The sequence below is a fragment of the Gallus gallus genome, chromosome 2 (assembly GCF_016699485.2).
Source record: "Gallus gallus isolate bGalGal1 chromosome 2, bGalGal1.mat.broiler.GRCg7b, whole genome shotgun sequence".
In the NCBI taxonomy this organism is placed as follows: domain Eukaryota; kingdom Metazoa; phylum Chordata; class Aves; order Galliformes; family Phasianidae; genus Gallus; species Gallus gallus.
Window position 1 is genome coordinate 44,384,596 of NC_052533.1, and position 24,491 is coordinate 44,409,086.

The following is a 24,491-nucleotide window of genomic DNA, read 5'->3' on the forward strand; positions in this document are numbered from 1 at the left end:
CCCTCTGCAGGTTTCATGAGCTTGAGTGAGTACAACATATTGTCCAGCTGACCAGGCATCTCCTTACCACAGAACCTATAAAATCATTAAGGCTGGAAAAGACCTCTACCATCAGCTAGTCCAACCATCAGCCCATCACCACCATGACTGATAACCATGACCCTCAGTGACACATACACACCGTACTTCAACACCTCCACAGACGGTGACTCCACCACCTCCCTGGGCAGCCTGTCCCAGCACCTCACCACTACTTCCAACAAGAAATGGTTCCTAATGTCCTACCTCAACCTACCCTGGAACAACCTGATGCCATTCCCTCTTTTCTCATTGTTGTTACCTGGGACAAGAGGACAACCCCCAACTCTCTATAACCTCCTTCCAGGTGGTTGTAGAGACCAGTAAGCTCTCTCCTCAGCCTCCTCATCTCCAGACTGAACAATCCCTGTTCCCTCAGCTGCAACCTGTAAGACTTGTGCTCCAGACCCTTCATGACATTGTTGCCTTTCTGTGTACATGCTCCAGGGCCTCAGTGTTCCTCTTGTAATGAGGGGCCCCAAACTGAACACTCAGCAGGGCTGAGTACAGGGGGATGATCACTGTCTTGGTCCCACTGGTCCCACTACTTTTGATATGAGCCAGGATGCCACTGGCCTTTCTGGCCTCCTAGGTACACTGCTGGCTCATGTTCAGCTGGCTGCCAACTAACGCCCCCAGATCCTTTCCTTCTGTGCAGCGTGCCAGCCACTTTGCACCTACTCCATCTTCATGCTAGTGGTCACTTTCCCCATGCTCACACCTCCTGGAACACCCGCAAGCACACACAAGCCCCGTCAGGCCCAGAGTTATGCCCCAGTGCCTGAGGGGATGAGGAAGGCCTCCGTTTTTGATTTTGATTTTATTTTTGAAGGAGTTTTTAAGTGGATATGCATTGTATAAAGTGCTAAAGAAGTTATAAAACAAATAAGAGTGAATGTTTCCATGCCGCTTCATAGTCAGCTTCTCAGAGCATAGCCTTTTGCATAAAAAAATAGACAAAAGGACTAAAATTACTTAATGTAATGATGAGGTTGTGGATGCCCTATCCCTGGATGTGGCTCTGGGCAGCCTGGTCTAGAGGTTGGCAACCCTACACGTAGCAGGGGTTGAAACTAGATGATCATTGTGGTCCTTTTCAACCCAGGCCATTCTATGGTTCTATGTTGCCCTAGCTGGGCAGAAAGGCCACACTGCCTACACCTACCTTCACCTCCCCCAGCCTGCATCCCTGCACAGAAGCACTGGCACCAGCACACCATGACGCTGGTGGGACCAAACGGAGGTGGGAGATGGCCCTACATCTGTTAGCACCATGCAGCCACTTGCCACGCTGAAATCCAGGGTAGGAGAGGGACAAGAGGGAGCAGCCTTAACTTGCACCAGGGGAGGTTTGCATTGGATTTTAGGAAAAAATAATTATCTGAAGGAACAGTGAGGCGCCGGGACAGGCTGCCCAGGGAGGTGGATGGAGTCACTGTCCCGAGAGGTGTTCAAGAAACATGTGGATGTGGCACTCAAGGACATAGTGGTCATGGTGGTGGTAGGTTAATGGTTGGACTCGAAGATCTGAGTAATCATTTCCAATCTTAATGATTCGGAGAAAAACAGAAAAGTCCTCAGGCAAACTTGCCTTCAGAACCCTCAGATTCTTAACAGCTTCCCATCCATGTGCTAACCGGCTCTAGCCCTGCTTAGCTTCCCAGATCGGGTGCTGTTCCTCCCTCCCACACGCGGTCCCGCCCGGCCGCGCGGCCCCCCGCCCCCGGCCCGCCCCGCCCGGCCCCGTCGCTCCCCTCTGTCTCTCCCCGCCACGGCGACGTGGTGCCGGCCGGGCCCGAAGCGCAGGGATGTGGCGGACGCTGCTGGCGGCGCTTCTGGCGACGGCGGGCGCGCAGTACGAGCGGTACAGCTTCCGCAGCTTCCCGCGGGACGAGCTGATGCCGCTGGAATCCGCCTACCGCTACGGCCTGGACCAGTACAGCACGGAGAACTGGCCCGAGAGCGTCAGCTACCTGGAGGTGAGCATGCGGCTGTACCGCCTGCTGCGCGACAGCGAGGCCTTCTGCCACCACAACTGCAGCTCCGCCGGGCCGCTCACCGCCCCGCCGCCCGCCGATGGGGAGCTGGCCGAGCTGCGCCTGCTGGCCGGAGTGCTGCGGCGAGCGCAATGCCTGCGGCGCTGCAAGCAGGGGTTGCCCGCCTTCCGCCAGGCCCAGCCCGGCCGCGAGCTGCTCGAGGAGTTCCAGCGCCGAGAGCCCTACAAGTACCTGCAGTTCGCCTACTTCAAGGTGAGGCCCGGCCCTGTCCCTCCACAGCCTCCTCTCCACCTTCACACCTGCCTCGTGTCACCGCTGTCACACACGCCTGCTTGCCCACGTAGTGCTGCCCAGCTCCTTCCTCAAAACTCATCCAGCGCAGCCCTGCATTAGCCTCCGGTTGTCCTGGACAGCCGCTGGACTCTGCCTCCTTATCCCGATGCCATGCAGTTCCTACCCCCAGCCATCCCACTTTCCCACCTGCATTACTTTCTTCTTAGTTTAAAACCTACCTCAGAGCCTTTCAGTCTTCACTGTGCTATTGAAAGCACTCATCTCTGCTTCCTCTCCGCCAGCATGTCCAGCTTGCTCACTCACTCCCTGCTGGTCCCATTCTTTCAGGCACAGCAGCCCCCTGCATGCAGCTTGCATGGTGCCTATGCTACTTTGGCATTGTTATATCCACAGGAAGGCATAAAGCAAAACTGTTGAAGGGTCGGGAGCACAAGTCTTACAGGTTGCAGCTGAGGGAACTGGAATTGTTCAGTCTGGAGATGAGGAGGCTCAGGGGAGACCTTACTGGTCTCTACAACCACCTGAAAGGAGGTTATAGAGAGTTGGGGGTTGTCCTCTTGTCCCAGGTAAGAGCAATGAGAAAAGAGGGAATGGCATCAGGTTGTGCCAGGGGAGGTTGAGGTAGGACATTAGGAACCATTTCTTGTTGGAAGTAATGGTGAGGTGCTGGGACAGGATGCCCAGGGAGGTGGTGGAGTCACCGTCTGTGGAGGTGTTGAAGTACGGTGTGTATGTGGCACTGAGGGTCGTGGTTATCAGTCATGGTGGTGATGGGCTAATGGTTGGACTAGCTGATGGTAGAGGTCTTTCCCAACTTTAATGATTCTATGGATTTTATAGAACTGGCTGCCGGAGTGTAGCTCTCATCCCAGCCCTGGAATGATATTTGCCTTTTGCTCTTGGGCCACCCAGGACCGGGAACACCACTTCTACCACATTCGCTCTTTCTGTGAGGAAAGAAAACAAGCTGACCTCTTTTGTTTGGATGGATTGCCATTTCTTTTAGGGATTTGGTCCTGGTGTAGCCCAGGATTCATTATATGAGACTGCATGCTTGTGCATTCCTTCTGCAACTGCTGCTTAGACATTCACATCTTCGTAACTGTTGCTATGTCATATTTGTAGGAATGTCTTTTCCATATAGAAATTTAAAATTATTTTCACAAGTTACATAAACCAAGGCATGGTAACGTATTCTCATAGAACACCAGTGAGCAGTATCCACACACACTGTATCACACCAGCCTAGTTGTGAGCATTTAAAACCACCCCAAAGGCTGTACAGAAAAACTTACCTTAGTGTGTTTTCGTTTCTTCACGTGGAGAGTAGAAGGTACCAAATGAGACATTTCTTTTGAATGGCAGGCACTGCTCACTCTCAAAGCCATGTACAGATACCAAAATGACATCACCACAAATGTTTCCATTCATTGTCTTTATTTGTTCCCCCTGTGGTATATACGAAGATGGCTATGATTGTACCACATCAGTTATGGTTCTGGAGCAAAAATCATTCCTATGTATTGTTTCTGATACGTGAATGATTTGAATGTGAATGTGCTTTTAAGCTGTTTTCCAGCCCCATTTGCAGTAGGTTTGTGAAGTGCAGTTCGGTGTTTCTCTGGTCAGTGCTGTTGTTTGTATTGTCTTTGTTATTATACTGTAATCCAGTTTTAAGCTTTCATCACTCACTGGGAGAGCTCTGAATGGGCCTTCTAAAAATACAAACTGCTGCGTGCAAAGGACTTTTTCCTGGCTGGTGGTTTTCTGAAGAAGGGAATGTCACTTTTTTTCCTTCTTCTTCCATAATATCACGTATAATACAGAAACAAGGCATGAAGAAACACTCTGTGAATTTTTTGGAGTGACCGCGTATTTATTCAGGTGAGTTTAGGAGTGAGATTTTGCCACGTCTTAGACGATCCCGGGAGCAGATGTTCCTGTGCTGCTGTTTGCTCCTCTGGAGGGAGCTGCCTCGTAGCCACCGAGTTGACGTAGGAATGTGTTTCTACACAGCTTTCTTTTTTTTCTCACTCACTTTTTTTAGCACAAAGGATACAATCAAGAATAAATCGCGTGCCAAGCAAAAATGAGGGATTTGCCAGCTTCCCAGCAAATAGGGTTAAAGCATTAAGCATGGGAGAAGTCAGGCGTTTGACGAAAGTGCTTTCCCTCTGCATTCAGCAGCGTGTGGGCTGGCTGGAAGTGCACAGTTTGGGAACGGCAGGAAATGCAGCTGGCGTGATCCCATTGCATTGGCACTTACAGCAGCACAGCAGTGAGAGCTTGTCTTGGGGTCAGAGTGTTTCTTTTGGTGTGGTAGTCTCTCAGGTTTCCTCTGAAATGGAAGGCTGCCTTTTATGGATGCAAACAGATGAGTGTGTGCATACATGCTTGTGATTCTTGCTCATGGTTTTATATGTACACTGCCATAAGCTATTTCAGATTTTAATGGAACTCAATAACACCTACACATCACTGAGCTGGATGGACTGATCTGGATCTCAGCTTACAAGAGAGAAGTGCTTAACATTTCACAAGTACTTAAAGCTTTTACTTTCACTGTTGCACTCTATATAAATATGTGTATATGCGATAAGTATATTATAAAACATGCATACATATAAAATAATACACATACACATACAAATGTAGTTGTAAATATGTATATGAATAATATATACTTCCGATACAAGGGTTAAATTTAGTTTAAAATTTGGTACAAAAATGATGTAGTACATTAGAACAGTTATTGAACAAGTACCTGCTGTTTACTCTAACTTTGTAATGCCACCAGGATGGTATGTTATCATAGCATTGTCTTCCATGTTTCTAGGCAAATAGGATACATAAACACCATGGAGAGGGAGTAAGTGATGATTCCTACTCAGTGTCCATAGCTGGGCACCAGTAATTGCTGTGTGATTAATCCTACACTTGAGTGACAGTATAATTTTATACTTTGTCAGCTTTATGAACAGAGGAGTGAGAAGGGCAAAAAGTGTTCTTTTTTATTTCATTTATGCTATTTGCAACAGTAATAGACTTAAACAACCAAAAAAAAAACCCAATGAAATGTTCATAGTGATGCAGCTAGTAGTGAAACTGAGAAGTATTGTATCAGTTTCGCTGTACCACTGTGTCTGCTGAGAATGTGGTTTTAGCAGTGGTAAGCTTGGAAGTATAGATCCTGCAGGAATCTGATATTTTTTTCCCAATTAACCTTTTTTTCCTTCTCTCCCTCCTCTCCCCTATTTCCATTTTTTAGGCTAATAACCTTCCAAAAGCTATTGCAGCAGCTCACACATTTCTTCTGAAACATCCAGATGATGAAATGATGCAAAGAAATATGGCCTACTATAAGAGCATACCTGATGCTGAGGAGCACATTAAAGACTTGGAGACAAAGCCTTACGAGGTGTGTTTATTCCCAGTACAGTGTTTTGGAACCATTATGTTACTGTGTGAGGTTTGAAGATGTCATTTACTTACATGTTCTCAGCTCCTACCTCTCCATCTTATTATCTACTTTGGACATCTTTGTTTGCTTTCTTAATGCCTGCAATAATTCCCACATCTTTTGGTTTTCACTGTTCCATAAGTCACAGCAAATGATGTGGAGTGGCATGCTTGAAAGCTACTGCGTGCACATAGCTAATGGAAGCAAGCAAGTACATGGAGTTCTTCAAATGCTCTGAGTGCTATAGAGGTACAGATTAAAATTGTTTTTTGGTGTTAAGACTCCACTGAAAATTTCTGTCTCAAAATATGCTCTTTGGAATCATACTGTCTTTTTCCAGCAGGCTTTCCTGTTTATCTGAAATGGAGCTACGTACTCAACTATGCAGGAAATACTTGATAAAATCTGTTCATCCTCTGTTTCATATTAACTGGATGGCAGCTTATCTATTAATTCAGAAATGCTGTATTTGAATTTACATACAGCTTTCCACAGGTCACTTACTGGTAGTTCATTCATGCCGATTTTTCAGAATCTCTTTGTCAGGGCTGTGAGAGCATACAATGGTGACAACTGGAGAACATCCATCTCAGATATGGAACTGGCTCTTCCTGATTTCTTCAAAACCTACGATGACTGTATAGCAGCCTGTGAAGGCTCCCGAGAGATTAAAGATTTTAAAGACTTCTATCTCTCTATTGCAGGTGAGTACTTAGGAAACAGCCAAGAAAGAAGTCCTTGAAGTATATTCAGTTTCATCTATAGGATCAGCTACCTAAGTCATCCTTCCTTAGTTTGCAAGGGGAATTGCTCGTGGTGCCCCCTGTTTAGTTTGGGCCAATATGAGCTTATTAGATTCACTGAAAAGTGTTTGAATTCTGGTTTACTTTTCTGCTTAGTAACATAACTGAGTGTTGTTCAGAAAATTGAAACAAAGAGTTCTTACATTAACTTGGAAATCAAGAGTGTCAGGATAACACACACATGTAAATAACAGCTATTCCATCCAGCTGGTAACTGTTAACCAGACAGACCTCTTGACCATAATTTCAATATCATTTTATCTGTCCTTGATGCTCAGTGATTAGTCTGCCTTCAAAATCTGCTTTGTGTTTTGTGTATCACTGTTGTCATATTTACAAAAAAAGAAATATGCATCAAGTTTCTGTTAGTTATTTTTCATCTTTCCTTCACTAAAAGGAAAGTTTTCTAGCAAATGAGATTTCTTAAGTGTTTAGCTTAAAAAAATATGGCATTTCAACGAAAAAGCGGTGCCACCTCTTTTGAATGTCAGAATGGCACATGCATATTTCCCGTACTCTTCTGTAGTGAAAGAAGCCATTTCCCCCAGTGCACTGAGCTGAGTGCTGCTGACAGTATATGTGTGGAGAATGCCTGCATGTTTTGTAAAGAAATGTAAAGAAAGGGCAGCTCCACGGTATCTCACAGTAGTGAATTAATATCTACCTGTACTGTTAATATGGAATAGCTACCGCAGGCTCTTCCTCAAGCCTTACTTCAGCAAAGGTGGCAAGTGCCTAGGGCGGTAGATAAGGAGTGGAGGAAAATTAATAGACAGTAAACCATGAAACAATGGCTTTCTTCCCCAGTGAGCCAGAGCCCCCATGGTTTGGATCACCTTCAAACCACTGTAAAGGATGTCAGTAACTCATTCACTCCGTCAGTGCTCATTTATGACTAGCACTTGCTGTCAATCCTCTTCCTCCATGGAAGGAAAAGACTGCTCCAGCAGTAGTGGTGAGACAGAAAGTAGGAGTACCACATGATGTCATCACAGATGTGGGCAGTACATTTCAAATACTGTACGTATGTCCTGAAAAGGCTTGGAATTCTTTGGTGGAAGGCTTTCTTGGAACATATTTTCTTGAAGATAAAATCACTTTTAGTCCCACCCCATTGTACCTAGTTTTTCAGACTGGGAAAGCACATGCCTTAAACCTTTTTGGATTAAAGTTTTTCTGTAGTGTGCCACATATCCATGTCTTCTAGACTAGGATAGCATGTCACATCCTTTAGAGCATCCAAACATCTGGCATTAAATCCAGCCATTTCTAGAGGTTTATTTTGCAATCACCTGATGTCTTTGTGATTCCACTGTTCTAAGGTAGACCTTAATTATGCAGTAATTCAATGAAATTACAAAGGCTTTCAGAAATACCATTGCTCATTTCACAGTTTGGAAATAACGCAGTACTCCATAATGCTTTGTATAAAACCTACCACCACAGACTGCCTGTAGGTGTCAGTGAAACCTAACTGCTTAGTTCTCTGCAATTGTAGTTTTGATATCCTTGAAATCCTGATCGTACTGATGACAGGGTTTGAGTGCTGAGTGCCAGCACTGGAGATGGACTTCAGTAATTCCAAGCAGCAAGCTCCAGATGCACAGGACTTACAACATTTTAAGGCCAAATTTTGATGGGTAGCTATTGGGAAGGCTTATAACTGTTCTACTCATATCCTGTGTTGCTGTTCTCTTCCTTCTAGATCATTATATTGAAGTCCTTGCATGCAAAGTGCAGTGTGAAAGTAATCTGACACCCATCATAGGAGGCTTTGTTGTTGAGAAATTTGTGGCCACCATGTACCATTACTTACAGTTCGCATATTATAAATGTAAGTAGTGATTTAACGGACTTAAATAACATTGGGATGATGTGGGAGAGCTTCCATTCCTTGTCTTTTTCTGCTTTGGAAATAAGTAGTGACCTCCAGGAGCTGCATTTTTGCCTGTGCTGGGGCTGTAAGTCTGAGATGCCCCATATCTTTTTCTCAGTATATAACTGTAGACATGGGAGATGAGCATAATGGATCCCTGGCTCATAAAATTGTTCATGACAAAGTGAATTTCTAAACATAGAGGTTGAATTCTGCCCAGGCAAGCCACTTTGTTTAAGATATTATTGCTTGTGACTGATCTCTGCTTGAGTGCTGGAAAATTGTGATAGTTACAGAGCAAGTGTGATCTGACACTTCACCACCCCTCATTCTATACAATACCTGCTGCCAGCACAATTTGCTTGCACTTTTCAGAATTTCATATAAACATTAAATGTTCATCATATGTATTTTATGATAAAACGTGTAATACACCAGCTCTTGTGCCTTTGTGAAGTGACTCATAATACGACACATTAGGGTAAACGGTGTCAGCCACTTCCAGTACACTAGAACGCATGCAGTGGCACTGATGCATTCTGCACACCTATGTACAAATAAAAAAGAGGTGACCAAGCTCTTGGACCCATATGGTTAAGCAGCTGAATGTATACTTCTAACAAGAACTTTATTCTTACATTTCGTACTTATTCATTAAGAGAGAAGAAGTTTTGTGACCTCAAGGCAACACATTTAACATAACAGTACCTACCGAATGAATACTGAATTCTCAATTTATTATTCAGAATTTCTTCCAGAGACAAACCTGCAAAGTATGTCATACCATTCTCTTTTTCCTGGTGGATTCTCATAGCCCCATTAGAATAGAGCATATGAGGCTACGTGCATTTTAAAGAAATAGAGGACCACATAACAAACAGAAATGATAATGTTTTGGTGCTCAGTGCTTACACATTTTGATAGATAAGTCATTCAATGAATTTTGTGGTTTCTTGAGGAACTTCCTGCACTGTTAAGAACACATGTAGCCCTTAGTGCCACTTTTTCAGGCTCTAATGCCAAAGAAAAGGCATAGCCAGCTATATACAGCCAAGCCATTAATGCCTTTTGTGTATGTTTTTTGCCTGCACATACTGACTCTTCCATCTTCGTCAATCCAAGTAAAATGAAGTGAATTTTTTTTTTCAATTTGTTTCTTTGTTTTATAAAAAATGCCACAGTAGGCATCCCCAAGCTGTGGGTCGATGCCTCACTGATTCTGTAGCTGGGAGAGACATTTTGTTAGAATTATCCCAGAAAACCACCATGAGAAAATAATGTCATAGGAAAACTATCTTTTGTGTTGATGGTAAGTTATCCCCATTTTCCCTACAAAGAAGGTAGTTCTTACGGAAGCCAAGTAACTTGTATTGTTCTTGTTCATGACCTGACTTTTGTAGCCATAAGCTTGTGTTAGGTAAGTCTCCATTTCTGAATCATGACCTTACCTGTTTCAGAGCACAAAAATAGCAAATTCTTCCTTGGAAACATTTTTTTTTAATGTATGTTCAATGCAGATGCTGGGAAGGTGGCAATATGCTTTGTTTATTTACCTTGTGTGGATTTGTTTCTGTGTTTATTAATTAGTGAATGACATGAAGAATGCAGCCTCTTGTGCTGCTAGTTACCTTCTATTTGACCAGAAAGATGAAGTAATGAAACAGAACATGGTCTATTACCAGTACCACAAAGACAAATGGGGACTTCAAGAAGAGGATTTTCAGCCCAGATCGGTAAGTGAATTATTTACAACACCATACAAACATCCAATGATTGTGCTCTGGCTTTGAAAAATAACTCTAAAAATGGATTTCTGCGCTGTTTTTAAATTTCCATGTCCAGGGTTCTCTGTTAACATTTAAAGACGTCTTGTAGTCCAGCCGCCTGCACTGTGATGATCAAGTCAGATTTTCTTTCATTTCTTGGTACCAGGATTTATGTCATGCAGCTGAATTAGCTGCTTTATGACACTTGTCCGACTCCTTAGGCATCAATGGTATACACCGTACAAGTAGTTAGTCACTAGCAATGGACGTTCCACAAATTTAGTGCCTTTTCTTTTTCTTAGGGCATGACTTTCCCATGTAAGAGTCATTTAAGTTATCCTGGCTGAATCAACAGCAGGCACCTCTCAGGCTGATGTTCAAGTTGTCCTTCCTATGTTGCTTCTTCAGACTCCTCAGTCACCAAGACCATTGCTGGCCCAAAGGCACATCCCTCATTTCTTAATGTGGCATTAAGCTCGGTATATCTGTGCAGTGCTTAGGTGACTTGCTTTATCTGTAGCAACACTGCAGAGCAGTACATATGTATACCTTATAAGTTATAATAATATGATAATGAGTATAATAATGAATGAAATAATTTGATAATGCTTTCCTTCCTCTCTGATTAGCTAGCTCAAGTAAAATATACCACTCCATCTGTTAAGCATTTTTTGTTTGTGGGCAGCTGTCAGGTTATGTGCAACACACCTTATTTGCATGCTGGAAACCAAGGCTGTCCTGCAGGGCCAGCAGAGACAGAATACAGAGAAAATGCATTTGGTTCTTTCAGGCAGCAGCTGTGAGTCTGAGTTCACGAAGGAAAGAGACCATTCTTCTGTTCCTGTTGTTGGGAACAAAACTGTGCTTTGTAACCATACTGGAGACAATATTTGACGTTGGTGGGAGTGAGGGGTAACAGCAGTTTAAAACTGCAGACCACAAACAGATTTGGCGTCCATGTGGAGAAAGGACAGAACAAGGGCCCTACACATTAACTGTGAATGTTTCATTGATAACTTCTCAGGAGTTGGGGCTACAGATAATTTAATTTTTAAATATTAAATATCAAATGTATACAGCTGTATTTTCTTGCACTTTGATCTATCTTGCTGTGAAAAGAAGTTGCTTGCTGTCCTAATCACTTGCCATGAAAATCATAGTGTCTCTGGTTTATTTTCGCAAAGTGGCACCAGAGTGACAGCAGCATTTAACTCTAAGCTTTAGATGTCCTTGTGGAAGGGGAAGTCTCCTGTTTTCCTCCCTGAAAAAAATTAAATGGAATAGTCAAAGTATATTACTGGCGGTATTCACAATTCTGAGAGTGACAGCTACCCTGTGCTGTCCAGGCAAACACCCAGGGAACTGAGGGACAGGTAGGTAGATGACCATACAGAATTTCCCACTCCCAGACGGGCTGGGGTGGTGAGTCATTACAATGCAAAATACCTCAGTGTCTCTTTTTCCCAGAACTGCCTGCCGCCTTATGCCAGCACACAGGGAGATGGAAGCTTTCTCATATCCAAAGCCCACTGGAATGCAGGCACAGGCTGTTTGCTGCTTGGCTCTGGCAGTCTCATTCCTTATCCTCTGACTCGCCAATGCTTTGAAACATGAGAAATAGGAGAGTGCTTTGTTCTTCTCACACCGATGGAGCTTATGCTTAGTAGGATCCGCAGAAGACATTGGATATGCTGTATGCTGTTCTGCTGTTTCCTTTCTCAAACATTTTAAACCCTCTGAGACCTACCTTCTGCTAAATCTGGGTCTAGCTTCACTAGCTAACTAAAAAAAAAATAGTTTTAGATGATATGTGATGACACTCCTCTGTCTTACTACCCTCAAGTAACATAGCAATTCAATTTTTTTTTTCTATAGGATGCAGTTCGATATCACAACATAACCACACTCCAGTTGGAAATGTATGAGTTCGCAAAGGAACATCTAATGGATGATGATGAGGTGAGTTTTCTAGATAGAGAATCGTGGTTTGAAAAAACCAAACCTGAAAAACAGTAATCACATTGAAATGATAAGTAATTAGAAAGCCAGGATTACTGAACTGTGGAGAAATGTTCTGGTAACTGTGACCAATTTATCATAAATTTTTCTTTTGTAAATGATTACAAGAAACAAACCCAAAGAGCAGTAGACCACTCACATCGCATTTTAAAACAAGGGTAACTATAATGCACCCAGCCCCCAAAAGAAAATTAATTTTGCAAGCTGTAACACCAGGGGGCAGAGAAGTTGTACATATATTTAAACCAAACATTTTTCCTTTTCTTTCTGAAACATTGTTTAAGTTACATTTTAAAACCCTCTTAATTTTGTCCAGGAGTCCCTACCTAAACTAGAATTTTATCAGAGGGCTTAGTTACCCCTTACTTTATTCTACACAGTAACATTTTGGTCACGTAGTCTTGCATCTGAAATGGTTGAAATTTATGGCCAACTAACATATGATGACTGATATTAGGCTTGAAATTCGTAAAGTGTTTTTCTTGTGTGGGAAAAATAGTTAAATTGTTGAAAGATCATTTCTTTGTCTCCCACAGCTGAAGGTCAGGTATGTTACAAGGATTTGAGTTGCATTTTGTTTTGTTTTCAGTGCCTTTCATTTTAAGGGTTTAAAAAATCTTCAAATGATGAAATACTTCATTGCTGACATTGTCAAAGCACTGTGTTCAGTCATGGCATGGGGCAGTATACTTGTGGTGAACAGTGCTGTGGTGTTTTTTTAGTTACAACCAAGAAGAAAAGAAATGGTTTATGTTACAAAATTTTATCATGTTTTCACTTTTTCTTTTATCCAGAACATAAGTAGATATAATATTTCATAGGGGAGAAGTAATAATATGTATATACTGCCTTCAGTATGCTGGTGACCTGAAAACAACTTTATGTAGAATTCCATTACAAGGTTACTAGACAATGGGAAGACTGCTAAGTCTTTCCATTGTAATAAATGTCTCTGAAGGACAGTTTAATATTCTCATTATGAGGTTCAGCTTAGATGAGAACTAGTCTATATGGGTTTCCAATCAGGGTGTGTAAATTCTTGATTGCTTTTTTATATTCCCTTGTTGATTTGGGCAAACACTCTGCTTTGTCCGTAATGTTTTCTTATGTTAGACATAAACTTCATTTGTAATTTTTTTCTTCTTTCACATCTGCTGCTCTAAAACAAAGGGATGAGTAATTAAGGAAGGAGGAATGCAGTCTATTTTGAAGACTTTCCCTGTACGTTGTTAGAAGAGGGAATTATAAACACAGTCTTCAATCTCAAGCATTTAATACAGGGGGAAAAAAAACATTCATTTGTTGGCATCAGTTCCTGTAGCCCATTTCACGGGTGCAATGATAAATGACCTTGCAGTCTACAGCAGGGCTGTACAGTGGAAACGTCAATTAAACTTCTGGGAAACTGTCAAGGAAGTGTCATTACTCTGGGCTACATTTGAGTTAAACAACCGAAATTATGGGGCCTGGCCATGCCACCTACATCCCTACCTCACACTCTTCCTATTAGAAAAAATATCGTTCTCATTTCCTGGAGAAAAGCTAAAGGGCTTCTGTGCTCTCCCTTAACAGGACTGAAGAACCTAGGAGAGATGGAGGCTGTCCATGCCTCTGGCTTGGCTCTGGATTTTGGTAGTGAACTCATAAATCCCTGGCTACCAGAGCTTCTTCTTGGCTGCAGAAGCCTTCCAGGGAGTCCAGACAGAGCAGGAATAGCACAGAGATAAAATCGCTGCCTTGTAGTTTTTGCTGTATGGGCAGGACATGGTAGTATAAATGGAATATTTTTTAATATTTCTCCTGGCACAGATAGAAAAGTTTATTCTACGGGAATGCGGAAAACTGATGAAAAGCTCAGATAAAGTGTTACAGTAAAAGCTTTATTAAAAATTGTTAAGGAGGGAGGCAACCTCTGTTTTTAGTGCACACAGTTCATTTAATCCACTTGATCCATAGACCAGGCCTTTTGTGAGTTTCTGTGCTCCATCTCTGCTGTCTGTGGGCTTTGTGTTGCTGTTGGGTCAACAAATCTATAAAATAATGTAAGGAAAAAAAATACATTCTCTTTCTTTGAGTAAAGCTAAAGGATCTCTTCATGTATGACCTTATTCTCAAATGGAGAATCTTACTTTATTCAAACTTTACAGTGCTACTATATTCCAGATCATCCATGGGTCTTTTTAAATCCCATTAGCAAAGCAAGTGAGAACTTGTGGCTTCTTCCAGTAATACATTGCAGTAATGGCAGAGCCTGGAACATGTAGTAATGATTTTTGCATATGACAGTACAAGAAATACTGACCTGTTCATGTTACCTTATTAATGTTTTTCCACAAGGAAATGAAAAACTTTAGTTCAAACATCTAACACAGTAGAGATGACAGAGAATATTAGCACCAACTTGCTACAAATAACTTTTTCTTAAAAGTAATTATTAAATATCCTTAAGGAGTTTTCCACAGTGAAGCTAACAGAGCATTACATAGTGTTGTCATCTTAGTTGCCCGTGGATAATCAAGCTTCTTGATTTCTGTTCAGCTGTGTAACGCATAAAAGCTCTAATAGTTTTAACTCCCAGTACTGCATAGATTTAAATAATGAAATGAAATGCCATTAAGAGCCAGATATTCAGCTAGTGCTGTGGTAACTTCAACACTACGCTAATTACAGGAGACAAGTTTCTGGCGCATAAATTCAGTGTTCTTGAGGAGGTTTTTTTTTCATGGATAGCTACTTAGCTATTCAAAATTACATAGGAACCACAAATACTTGGCTGAGATGATCCAATAGTGTCGTTTTTCTTTCAGTACTTAATCAATAGGTGAAAAACTGTTGGCAGCCTTGGTCCATTTGTTGTTCTTTTTCTTTCTTTTTGGCATCCTGCTCTTCTTCATTGTCAATCGTGTGCCCTCCTATTTGTTCAACAGCTGAGACTTAGACGCCCCATGCCTGGGTATGACGCAAAGGAGAGTGAGTGTTGAGCTAATGAGTGGCGGAAAGATATGGAATAGCAACAGGGCAGGAGCACCCAGTAGCCTATTTTTCTCTTCAGAAATCACTAACAACATATTTTTGGCTTTATTAACTCACATTTTACGTATTTTCAAATGATTTATACAAGCGTGCTCATAACAGCAAGTTGTAAATGTGGATATATAAACCCTGCCCTGACCTTAGACCTACACAGCTACAACAGCGTGGCTCCACTGATAAAAGCTGGTGGCAGCTGTTTAAGAGAGAAGTTGTAGTTAACTGGCATTGTTATGGTCCCTGTTCAATATCAGCTTTGTTAAAGAGAAAAAAAAAATGTTATTTTTCACGTTGTTTTCTACTGGAGATCCTGCCTATGTGGCTGGCTGCATTCAGAAGTGTCTTTTCTTTCTTGCTATTTTACCACTGAACTTACACTGTAGTCTAAGTTGTTTCTCCTTCTGTTTAAACCACCTACAATGGGAAGCACAGTAGGGCTTAAGTGGCAGGATTAGATAAGAAATTAAGAAGAACTTTTACCTGTACCAATTTGCTTAAGGCTCTGTGTACATTAGAAAGTGGCAAAAAGAGCATAAGCAGAGTTTAGAAACAAAGCCACTAGAAGATTTCTGTTTTCAGTGCAGTGGGAGCAGTGTTTTTTAGTTGCTTTGAAATTGAATTGACTCATGTTTTATAGGCATTACAAAAATGTTAAGAGGAAAGCACACTTACTAGATTACTGTAAAATATTGTAATCACTGCCGTGTACTACAGTCTCCTACAGTATATGGGGAGAGAACAATTTATGTTCAGAATATGCAATAAAAAAATGAAAATTAATTGAAAAAAGCAGTTAAAACGGACATAGGAATAACTAAGTTCTTTTAAAATTAAAAAAAAAATCACTAAAAGCATATGACAGTGGGTCACACTGTTGACTGAGCATCTGAAATATAAAAAAGTAAAGGGCCAAATTATTTTTCTGCACAAATAATTGAGGGGTTTTTTTTTTTTTTCCTGCTAGAATGCAAGGAATGTCAAGTCTGGCCTTTAGTGCTCCTAGAGAACCTGGAAGGTGGTTACGTTGAATTCTCATGTTTTAACTGAAGGTTAGATCAAGGAACTTTTTCTTGATTGAAGGCTGAATAAACGTTTCAGGCACCATGGCTGAGCTGCTTATTGACACATGCATTACTGTTATCTGGAAATAATGCTCCCCCCAGAATATCACGAGTTGGTTGGCTGCATGCTACGAGTTTGCCATCTCCCTCAGGCCTGCAACTTTCACAGTCAACCATATCAAACCTTTGTCTTCTCTCATGCAGAATAGTTATTAGTCCTTGAAGACTTGAGAAAAATGGACAAAATCTGCTGGTCATAGATTACAAGGAAACAAAGAACTAGACAATTCTTCTTCCTCTGTGTATTGTCTCTTAAGTCTCAGTTTCTTAGACTAGTGAGAATACAGGCTTTTCTTTACTCATTCACTGATATCAGTCAGGCATGAGTTTATGCCCATAACAGTATTTTTCTGTAGATCTTAATTCATTCTAGGAAACTATTAAGCTAATATTCTGTTACTTCCCTGAGGAACAGCCTATTGCGCTGTACTGCATATAGAATCCCTGTACATAAATGCCATCAGGTAATCTGCATGGAAAGTGTGGGTTGTCACATGAAAGCTGTTTTTCCCAGAACTTTTCCAGTCCACACTGAGAAAGGACAGAACAGATTGTAGTTAGAGGCAAGGACCTATGAATGATTAATATTTGCTGTGCAGAAGGCAGTGCTTACTTAGTCTTAGCAACCAAAGGCAAAGCATCTGGGCCTGTCAGTGAGCAGTACAGACACTGGTACAACAACTGGTTGCTTCTATTTTTAAATGCAGCTGGCAAAAGAATTGGTGTTTGACCACCAGTCTCAATTGGGCTATAACTGAGCCATGTATTGGGAGCTTTTCCTCTTTGCTGTTTATTTTAATAGCTGGCAAGTGATCTCCAAAATACAGATGTTTCTTCTAAAAGGTTGTGTTTTTTTGTGTGTGAGTGCAGCACTTAATATTGCCTAAGAAAGGGTCAGTAACAATCCCTGGCCCAAATGCATGCCTTGCTCTTGGACACTCAGCTTGTGGTAGTAAGTGAGGAGTTCTGCATTTTTCCTCCTTTTTAGGACTTACTTTTTCAAATGCTCTAGCTTTTTTTAGAATAGCTAGTGTACCAGTCTTGGTAGCCTGGGTTAGCTTATATAGCATTAACCAAGAATTCCATTTTAAAATTGTTATTTATTATTATCCACCTATTCATTTACCCACTGTAAGACCTTGAATTACTGTAGGGCAAAATTTGTTCTCTCTATTTGAGCCTCTGTCCAGTTGTTAGTCTAAGCCAGGGGTACTCAATCTGCTTATTTAACAGCTAACTGGAGGCTCCAGTTGATCAGCTTCTCTGATTCTTCCTACCACTCACACCTGTCCGGGAACATTCCCCTGCTGCTACTCAATATCATCCCATATTTCAGGCTATACCTGTCCATCTTTTCCCATGCATTCCTCTTGTCATTCCCACTTTGCTGATAGACTCTGGATGGAGAGAAGGAAGAGGTTTGTCATACAGGTTGGTAGCTCATGGAGTGCTGACAGAGTTGCACCCCAGCAGCAGATACTTTTGGCCATCAGATCAAACCAAGAGGTAGGGACTGGATGAAGGGGCAACTTGCAATAAAGGTAGGGAATGGCTTCAAGCTGCGCCAGGGAAGGTTCAAGCTAGACGTTAGGAAATACTCCTTCTCTGAAAGAGTGGTCAGGCACTGAAATGGGCTGCCCAGAGAGGTGGTAGAGTCACTGACCCTGGAGGTGTTCAAGGAACGTTTGGATGTTGTGTTGAGGGACGTGGTTTAGTGAGAACTATTGGTGATGGGTGGACGGTTGGACTGGATGATCCTGTGGGTCTTTTCCAACCTTGGTGATTCTATGATTCTATGAAAGATGTGCTTCTCAGGGCTGGACCAAGCAGTCTGCACGTGTGCTCTCCAGTGGTCAACTGCCTAATGATCAGCTAAGTACTTGTCTGCAGCAAAATCTGCCCTTCCCCAGGCTTAATCAGAATTTACATATTGACCTACTAGCTACCAGCCAGACAGCTACATGTGGGCAGAACCTTGATTTACATCAGCACTGTCTGAGCAGCATGCTTATATAACCTGCATTAGAGTTGTGTGGCTGGTGTTCCCTGTAGTAGCTGTCAGCAGGAAGAATTATAGTTTTGCAGCCATCTTCGCATGTAGAATTTGTTGTGATTCTTATTTAGGTAGGTAACAAGAAAAAGTCTGTCACACTGAATGCTTAAATCATACCAGAGAATCATTTTCTGATTTCAGGTCTGAAAGCTAACATGAAGTTATCAGATACCAGTAGGCAGGAGGCTTTTCTTAGAGACACAGAATCATAGAATGGCTTGAGTGGGAAGGGACCTCAAGGACCATCAAGTTCCAGCCCCTCTGCCACAGGCAGTGCTTCCAACCTCTAGATCAAGTACTGGATCAGATTGCCCAGGTCCCCATCTAGCCTGGCTTTGAACACCTCCAGTGACGAACATCCTCAGTCTCACTGGGCAACCTGTTCCAGCACCTCACCATTCTCTCAGTAAAGAATTTCCCCCTGATATCTAATCTAGATTTCCCTTCCTTTAGTTTAATACCTCCCCTTTGTACTATTACTATCCACCCTTGTAAAAAGTTGATTTCCCTCATGTTTATAAACTCCCTTTAAATATTGCAATGAGGTCTCCCCACTGTCTTCTCTCATCCAGGCTGGACAAGCCCAGTTCCTTCAGCCTGTCTTCATAGGAGAGGTGCTCCAGAAGGGTCATCTTCATGGCCCTTCTCTGGACCCTCTCCTAAAGCTCCACATCCTTCCTGTGTAGGGGGCCCCAGGCCTGGATGCAGTGCTCCAGATGGGGCCTCACAAGGGCAGAATAGAAGGAGACAGTCACCTCTCTCACCCCACTGGTCTCCCCTCTTCTGATGGAACCCAGGATACCACTGACCTTTTCTCCTGGAATTAACATCTGGGAAGTATTTACTGACATGAGACATGCAAAATGCTTGATGCAGTATCAAGGGAGTGCTAATGGAGCAAAAGCAGTGATGAATCTGGTCGCAGCTGTTAGTGTGACAATGTGATAAACACTTGTGATGTAGTATTATCACCTTTCATCAGGATGCCAACTACAGTATGATCAGTGTCTGGATGTTTTACATTCTTACTGTGAAGTGCAGGCAGAAATATTTCAGCTACACCCTTTGTATTTAACCAATTAGGTGTCTGGATAGAATCATAGAATGGTTTGCATTAGAAAAAATCTTAAAGACCATCTAGTTCTGACACCTCTCCAACTAGAATGGGCTGCCCAAAGCCACATCCACTGTGGCCTTGAACACCTGCAGGGATGCAGCATCAACAGCTTCTCTGGGCAGCCCATGCCAGTGCCTCACCACTCTCTGAGTTAAGAATTTATTCCTAATGTCTAATCTAAATCTACTCTTTAATTTAAAACTGTTTCCCCTTGTCTTACCACTACACACCCCATTAAAGAGTCTCTCCTGATGTTTCTTGGAGATTTCCTTTACACACTGAAAGACTGCAGTAAGGTCTCCACAGAGCCTTCTCTCGTGTAAGTGATATAAGCTCCTGTGTCTTCTGGAATATCCCACCTTACTGATGAGTGTGATGATATTTCAAATTGAATTAAGTTCCCATACATCCGAGTTACTAAAGTCACAGTATTGAAATCTCAGTGTCTTCCTTATACTTTATTCTAGATCATACAGTCAGATGTTTACACCCTTCCCCCTGTCTCTCAGGCTTTTTGAGATTTGTCTTTGCAGGTAGACTGAAAAGATCATTCATTTTTAGTATCTGTTATTCTTTCATTAAAAGATGATTCTGAGGTGTAAGAGAATCAGTCTGAATTAGATTTGAGAGCCCTGTAGGAGATACGTGCATTCCTAATCTTATAACTCAGTTTATAGTTAATGGGGCCTGCAGCTCTGTAGTCCTTCAGGAGGCATCTAAATGTTTATGCCCTCTATTTTAGAAGTTGCGCTAGAAAACCTGTCCTTAAGTCCTCTGAACCTTTGTTGAAAAGGCTTATATAGTGACTATTGGACGATGTGGCTATTTTCTTCATATGCATTTGTGAAGTGGTATTGCGTTCCTCATGTGATTGGGCTCCTTAGGCAATCAAAATACTTCTAACAAAAGAAAACGTGCAGAAATGTTGAATTCCTGTTTTCCAGTCGCCAGACTTCCTGCAATCAGGAAGACAAGCAGAGAATATGAAAGTTCTGGCATTTTTTCTTGTGTTTTTGTTGAACTGGAAACTTAGATGTTTTGAATAAATTCAGAGCAAAATAAATTGCCATCCTTCATGACTTTCTAAAACCACAGTTGTGAAAACTCAACAGCCTTTTAAGATGGAGCTGTGAAATGGGGAACAAAAGCAGCAGTTACTTAAGCTAGCTTTCCTCTCACTTCTTTTTGTTGTTTGTTTCCTTGGTTCTTATTATTTCTCTCCTTGCTAATAACACATCTAAAATATGTGATGTTAGTACTTTTTAACCACCATGCCCATAATACAACTGTTCTGTGGTCAAAATACAGAATTTCTCTATTTCTTCCTGTTATTTTCACTGTCCTCAGACAGAATGCTCTTTCCTTATCACAAAACAGAACAGTGAACTTTTGAGTCTGAAACTGCATGTATTTGGAAGGTGTTGTCCTCCTAATGAATACCTTCCAAGATAAAAACATGCTTAATATGTAATTAAGGTTACAAATTACTGTTTGCAGCCTTCATTAACCACACTCAGAAACCTGGTAGAGTTGACGAAGACTTGGACTCGAGGGGTGAAGGGGGTATGAAAGTGAGCATGCAAACAAGGGTGACTTTCTTTCAACACAACTGTTTTAAATGCTGATTTTTTTTAATCTGAGAGTAAGAGCTGATCAGACTTCTTAACAAAATTTCTTTTCTATCAGAAACTTGCTACTTGTTCTGGAAAAAGGCTAAATTACATATTGGAACCTTTTTAAAACACATAGGATTATGTCAAGAAAGGATGGACTGGATTTTTTTTAATTACACATAATAATTAATAAACAAGACTATAGAATTGATAATTAACAATTAATAATTTAAATTACAACATTTTAACACAACATTGTAGTTATTAGAATAAAAGATTGGAAATTCAAAGATGAGCATTTATGTGTCTCTTAACAGCACAGTATTGGAGTTGTATCAAAAGCTGAAAATATGTACAAGCTCAGGCATCGATGTGCCTGAACTGTGCATGGAGGGGAAATAGGAAAACACTGGTATTTCTGAGGGTGCAGGCAGATGAGCTGCTACAGACAGCTCTGTGTAGTCTGAGATGCTGCTGTGCATTTACAGTTAGCTCTTTCAACCAGTGCTCAAGGTGTGACCTTGGGCTACAGGTTGTAGCTCAGTTACTGTAGCTTGGTTGACAAGGCAGTAAATCCCAGCTGAGGGGGCAGTATCATCCCAAAGTGCTTTGGCTTGACTGCAGGAAGACAAATCTGTGGTACACGAGTATGCCAAGAGCAGTTTAAAGAAAGTAAGTTTGATTGTTACGTTGTGTTGGTACAGTGTACTAGAAGGTTGGAAGTTGTAAGTACAATATTATGGATCTGAATTTAAAAGCAAATTATTTGTTTCTAATATGGAAAACATTCTGGTATCTATGGTTCTTTATGTTTTTGCTGCTCTGAAGTATAATGTGAACATTCATGGGTGAAAATGGAGAAAGCGTATTTTGAAGGGTGTACTAAAGGACATTAACTGCTAGAGCAGACAGAGGCAAAGTCATAGTTATGGTTTACAAAACACTTTTGCTTTGAATTTTGAAGCTTCAGTTTTTTATGGTATTTCAACAGTTTCCTAATTTAACAGGTGCTTTAAACATTTATATGTCTACTTTCTAAATTTGAGGATTTCATTGTCTACTTAAATACCTGAAAAAAGTACAAGATTTCATATGGAGTGTAGCATTTTCTTCTTTTAAGGTCTTTATGTCCTTGAAAGTATGTGAATATACAGGCATACCTGTATGGGCCATTCAATTGCATTTTATGGGCTTGTTGTGCTAGTCTGTATATGAAAGTGTTAAAAAATAGTTAATGTGACACCAGTTATTACAGTTTGTTTTAATGGTAAACACTACTCATTTTGGAGTACGCAGTTAACCTATTTCTTAATTTGCATCTTTTCTAGGGTGAAGTTGTGGAATTCCTTGATGAGTTGTTAGAAATGGAGGAAAAGAATGAATCCTGATGAGTGAGATCACCATGAAGTATTCTACAAAAGTGAACACTCACCATTGTGCCTTATTATTATTTTTGGTCACTAGTAGTTCCAGATAGATATACCTCAAAACTGTTCCTTTAAGCTCCAAAACACATCACAAGATCCACCCCTCAAAGATCACCTCCGTGCCGCACTGACTCTTTCATGAGCAAGGGTTTTCACTGTGCCTTTACAGAATTGGTGCTTATGGGTTTTCCTCCTGAGCTTTATTTCTTTACACAAACACGACAAAACTGACAATTCTTATTTTCTGGATTGACACTAAGATTTCTTGTTTCAGTGCTGTGCCATATGTTTTAACAGTACAGATAAATTTGGAAGAACTTCTGTCATATCGTGAACCAGGGATGATGTAACAGTTCTTCTACACTTTCTAAGCTATGTAATAGTATTATTTATATATGACTGTGATGATTAATAAAGTGATACTGAATCCCAGTGCATCTGAAAGGTGTTAAGGTAACAAAACAAGGACTTTAAATAGCTTGAAAGGATTAATGAAGCACAACTGGTGAGCTTCTAAAAATTGCTTTAAGAATTCTATAAACATTTTTGATCTTTCTTAAAACTGAATGAAATTCTGTGTGAAAGTAAGGTCACTTAGAATTGAGTAATAAATAATTCCTACTTCCTACCAATTTTTACTCTTTCTATTGAAACAAACTGTGGTTCCTGTGTAAGGTGGGGCCAATCTAGTGTAAGGTAGTTAAGTCATGTGTTTAGTATTCTCTTTTGAAGAAGAAAGCTTGCATGGATTTTTTATTCATTCTGCTGGGACTAGTTTTCATTCAAAAATAAGTACAAGTAGTGACCAAGTCAATTTTACGCGTAATCCTGTCATTTTTATTAACTATATGACAAAGTACTCTGCAGGAGTACTTCTAGGCCCCAGAGATATGTTGAAGATGAGTAGTGAGTTAGTGCCCAAGAGTGCTAAAGAACAGAAATCCCACTGACCTCGAAGGATTCAGGATTTTATCCTTTACCTTCCTCTTATATTTTTAATTAACAAGTCCTACAGGTTGTTTCAACCTGCTTTACATCAAGGAGAGGTGGGCATTCATTACCTTTATGGCTGAATCCAAATTCAGCCGAATGGACATGAATTGCAAAAAAAGCATCTGCTTTGTTTTTGAAAAGGTAAGCATGAACTACCTTGATGAGTTGTTGCTTCTGTAGCTTACATACGGTGCTTAAGCATAGTGTCTGCTCTGCTGAGCATCTACAGAGAGCAAGAAGGAAAATCCACAGGATCAGGTTAAGGTGTCCTCTAGCCTGTGATAGCAATAACAGAATCACAGAATGCTTTGGATTGGAAGGGATTATAAAGACCATCTAGTTTCAATCTCCCTGTCATGGCTGGGGAAATATCCCACTTGATCAGGCTGCCCAAAGCCCCATCCAATGAGGCCTTGAACACCTCCAGAGAAAGGGCATCAGTAAGTTCGGGCAACCTGTGCCAGTGTCTCACCAGCTACTGAGTAAAAAAATTCTTCCTAATATCTAATCTAAATCTACCCTCATACCCCTCATACTTTTTGAGATTTTTCTTTGAAACTAATCTGAATCTACCTTCTTTTAGTTTAAAGCCATTACTCCTTGTTCTGTCACTCCATGCTCTTGCAGAAAGGCCTTGTTCAGAAATTTTGTGTGCCCCATTTATTTATTGGAAGACTGCAGTAAGGTCTCCACGAGGCCTTCTCCAGGCTGGATAACCCAACTCTCAGCCTGTCTCCATTGCGTTTGTGTGCCCTGTGATCATCATTTTGGCCTCCTCTGAACCTGCTGCAACAGCTCCGTGCCCTTGTGCTGGGGACCCAGAGCTGAATGCAGTAGTGCAGGA

General features: G+C 41.3%; 1 protein-coding gene across 2 annotated transcripts; it reads left to right on the top strand.

Moving 5' to 3' along the window:
• The first annotated feature begins 1,836 nt into the window (after window positions 1–1,836).
• CRTAP (cartilage associated protein) lies at window positions 1,837–23,286 on the top strand. Of its 2 annotated transcripts, none has more exons than NM_001389292.2 (7): window positions 1,837–2,327; window positions 5,638–5,787; window positions 6,362–6,533; window positions 8,338–8,466; window positions 10,096–10,241; window positions 12,150–12,233; window positions 22,556–23,286. In NM_001389292.2, the coding sequence occupies exons 1-7, from the start codon at window positions 1,887–1,889 to the stop codon at window positions 22,613–22,615; spliced, it is 1,182 nt and encodes a 393-aa protein (NP_001376221.1). In that variant the 5' UTR covers window positions 1,837–1,886; the 3' UTR covers window positions 22,616–23,286. The 2 variants fall into 2 exon arrangements, with proteins under 2 accessions (NP_001376221.1, XP_046774922.1); XM_046918966.1 differs by having other exon boundaries at window positions 2,231–2,935.
• The last annotated feature ends 1,205 nt before the right edge of the window (window positions 23,287–24,491 follow it).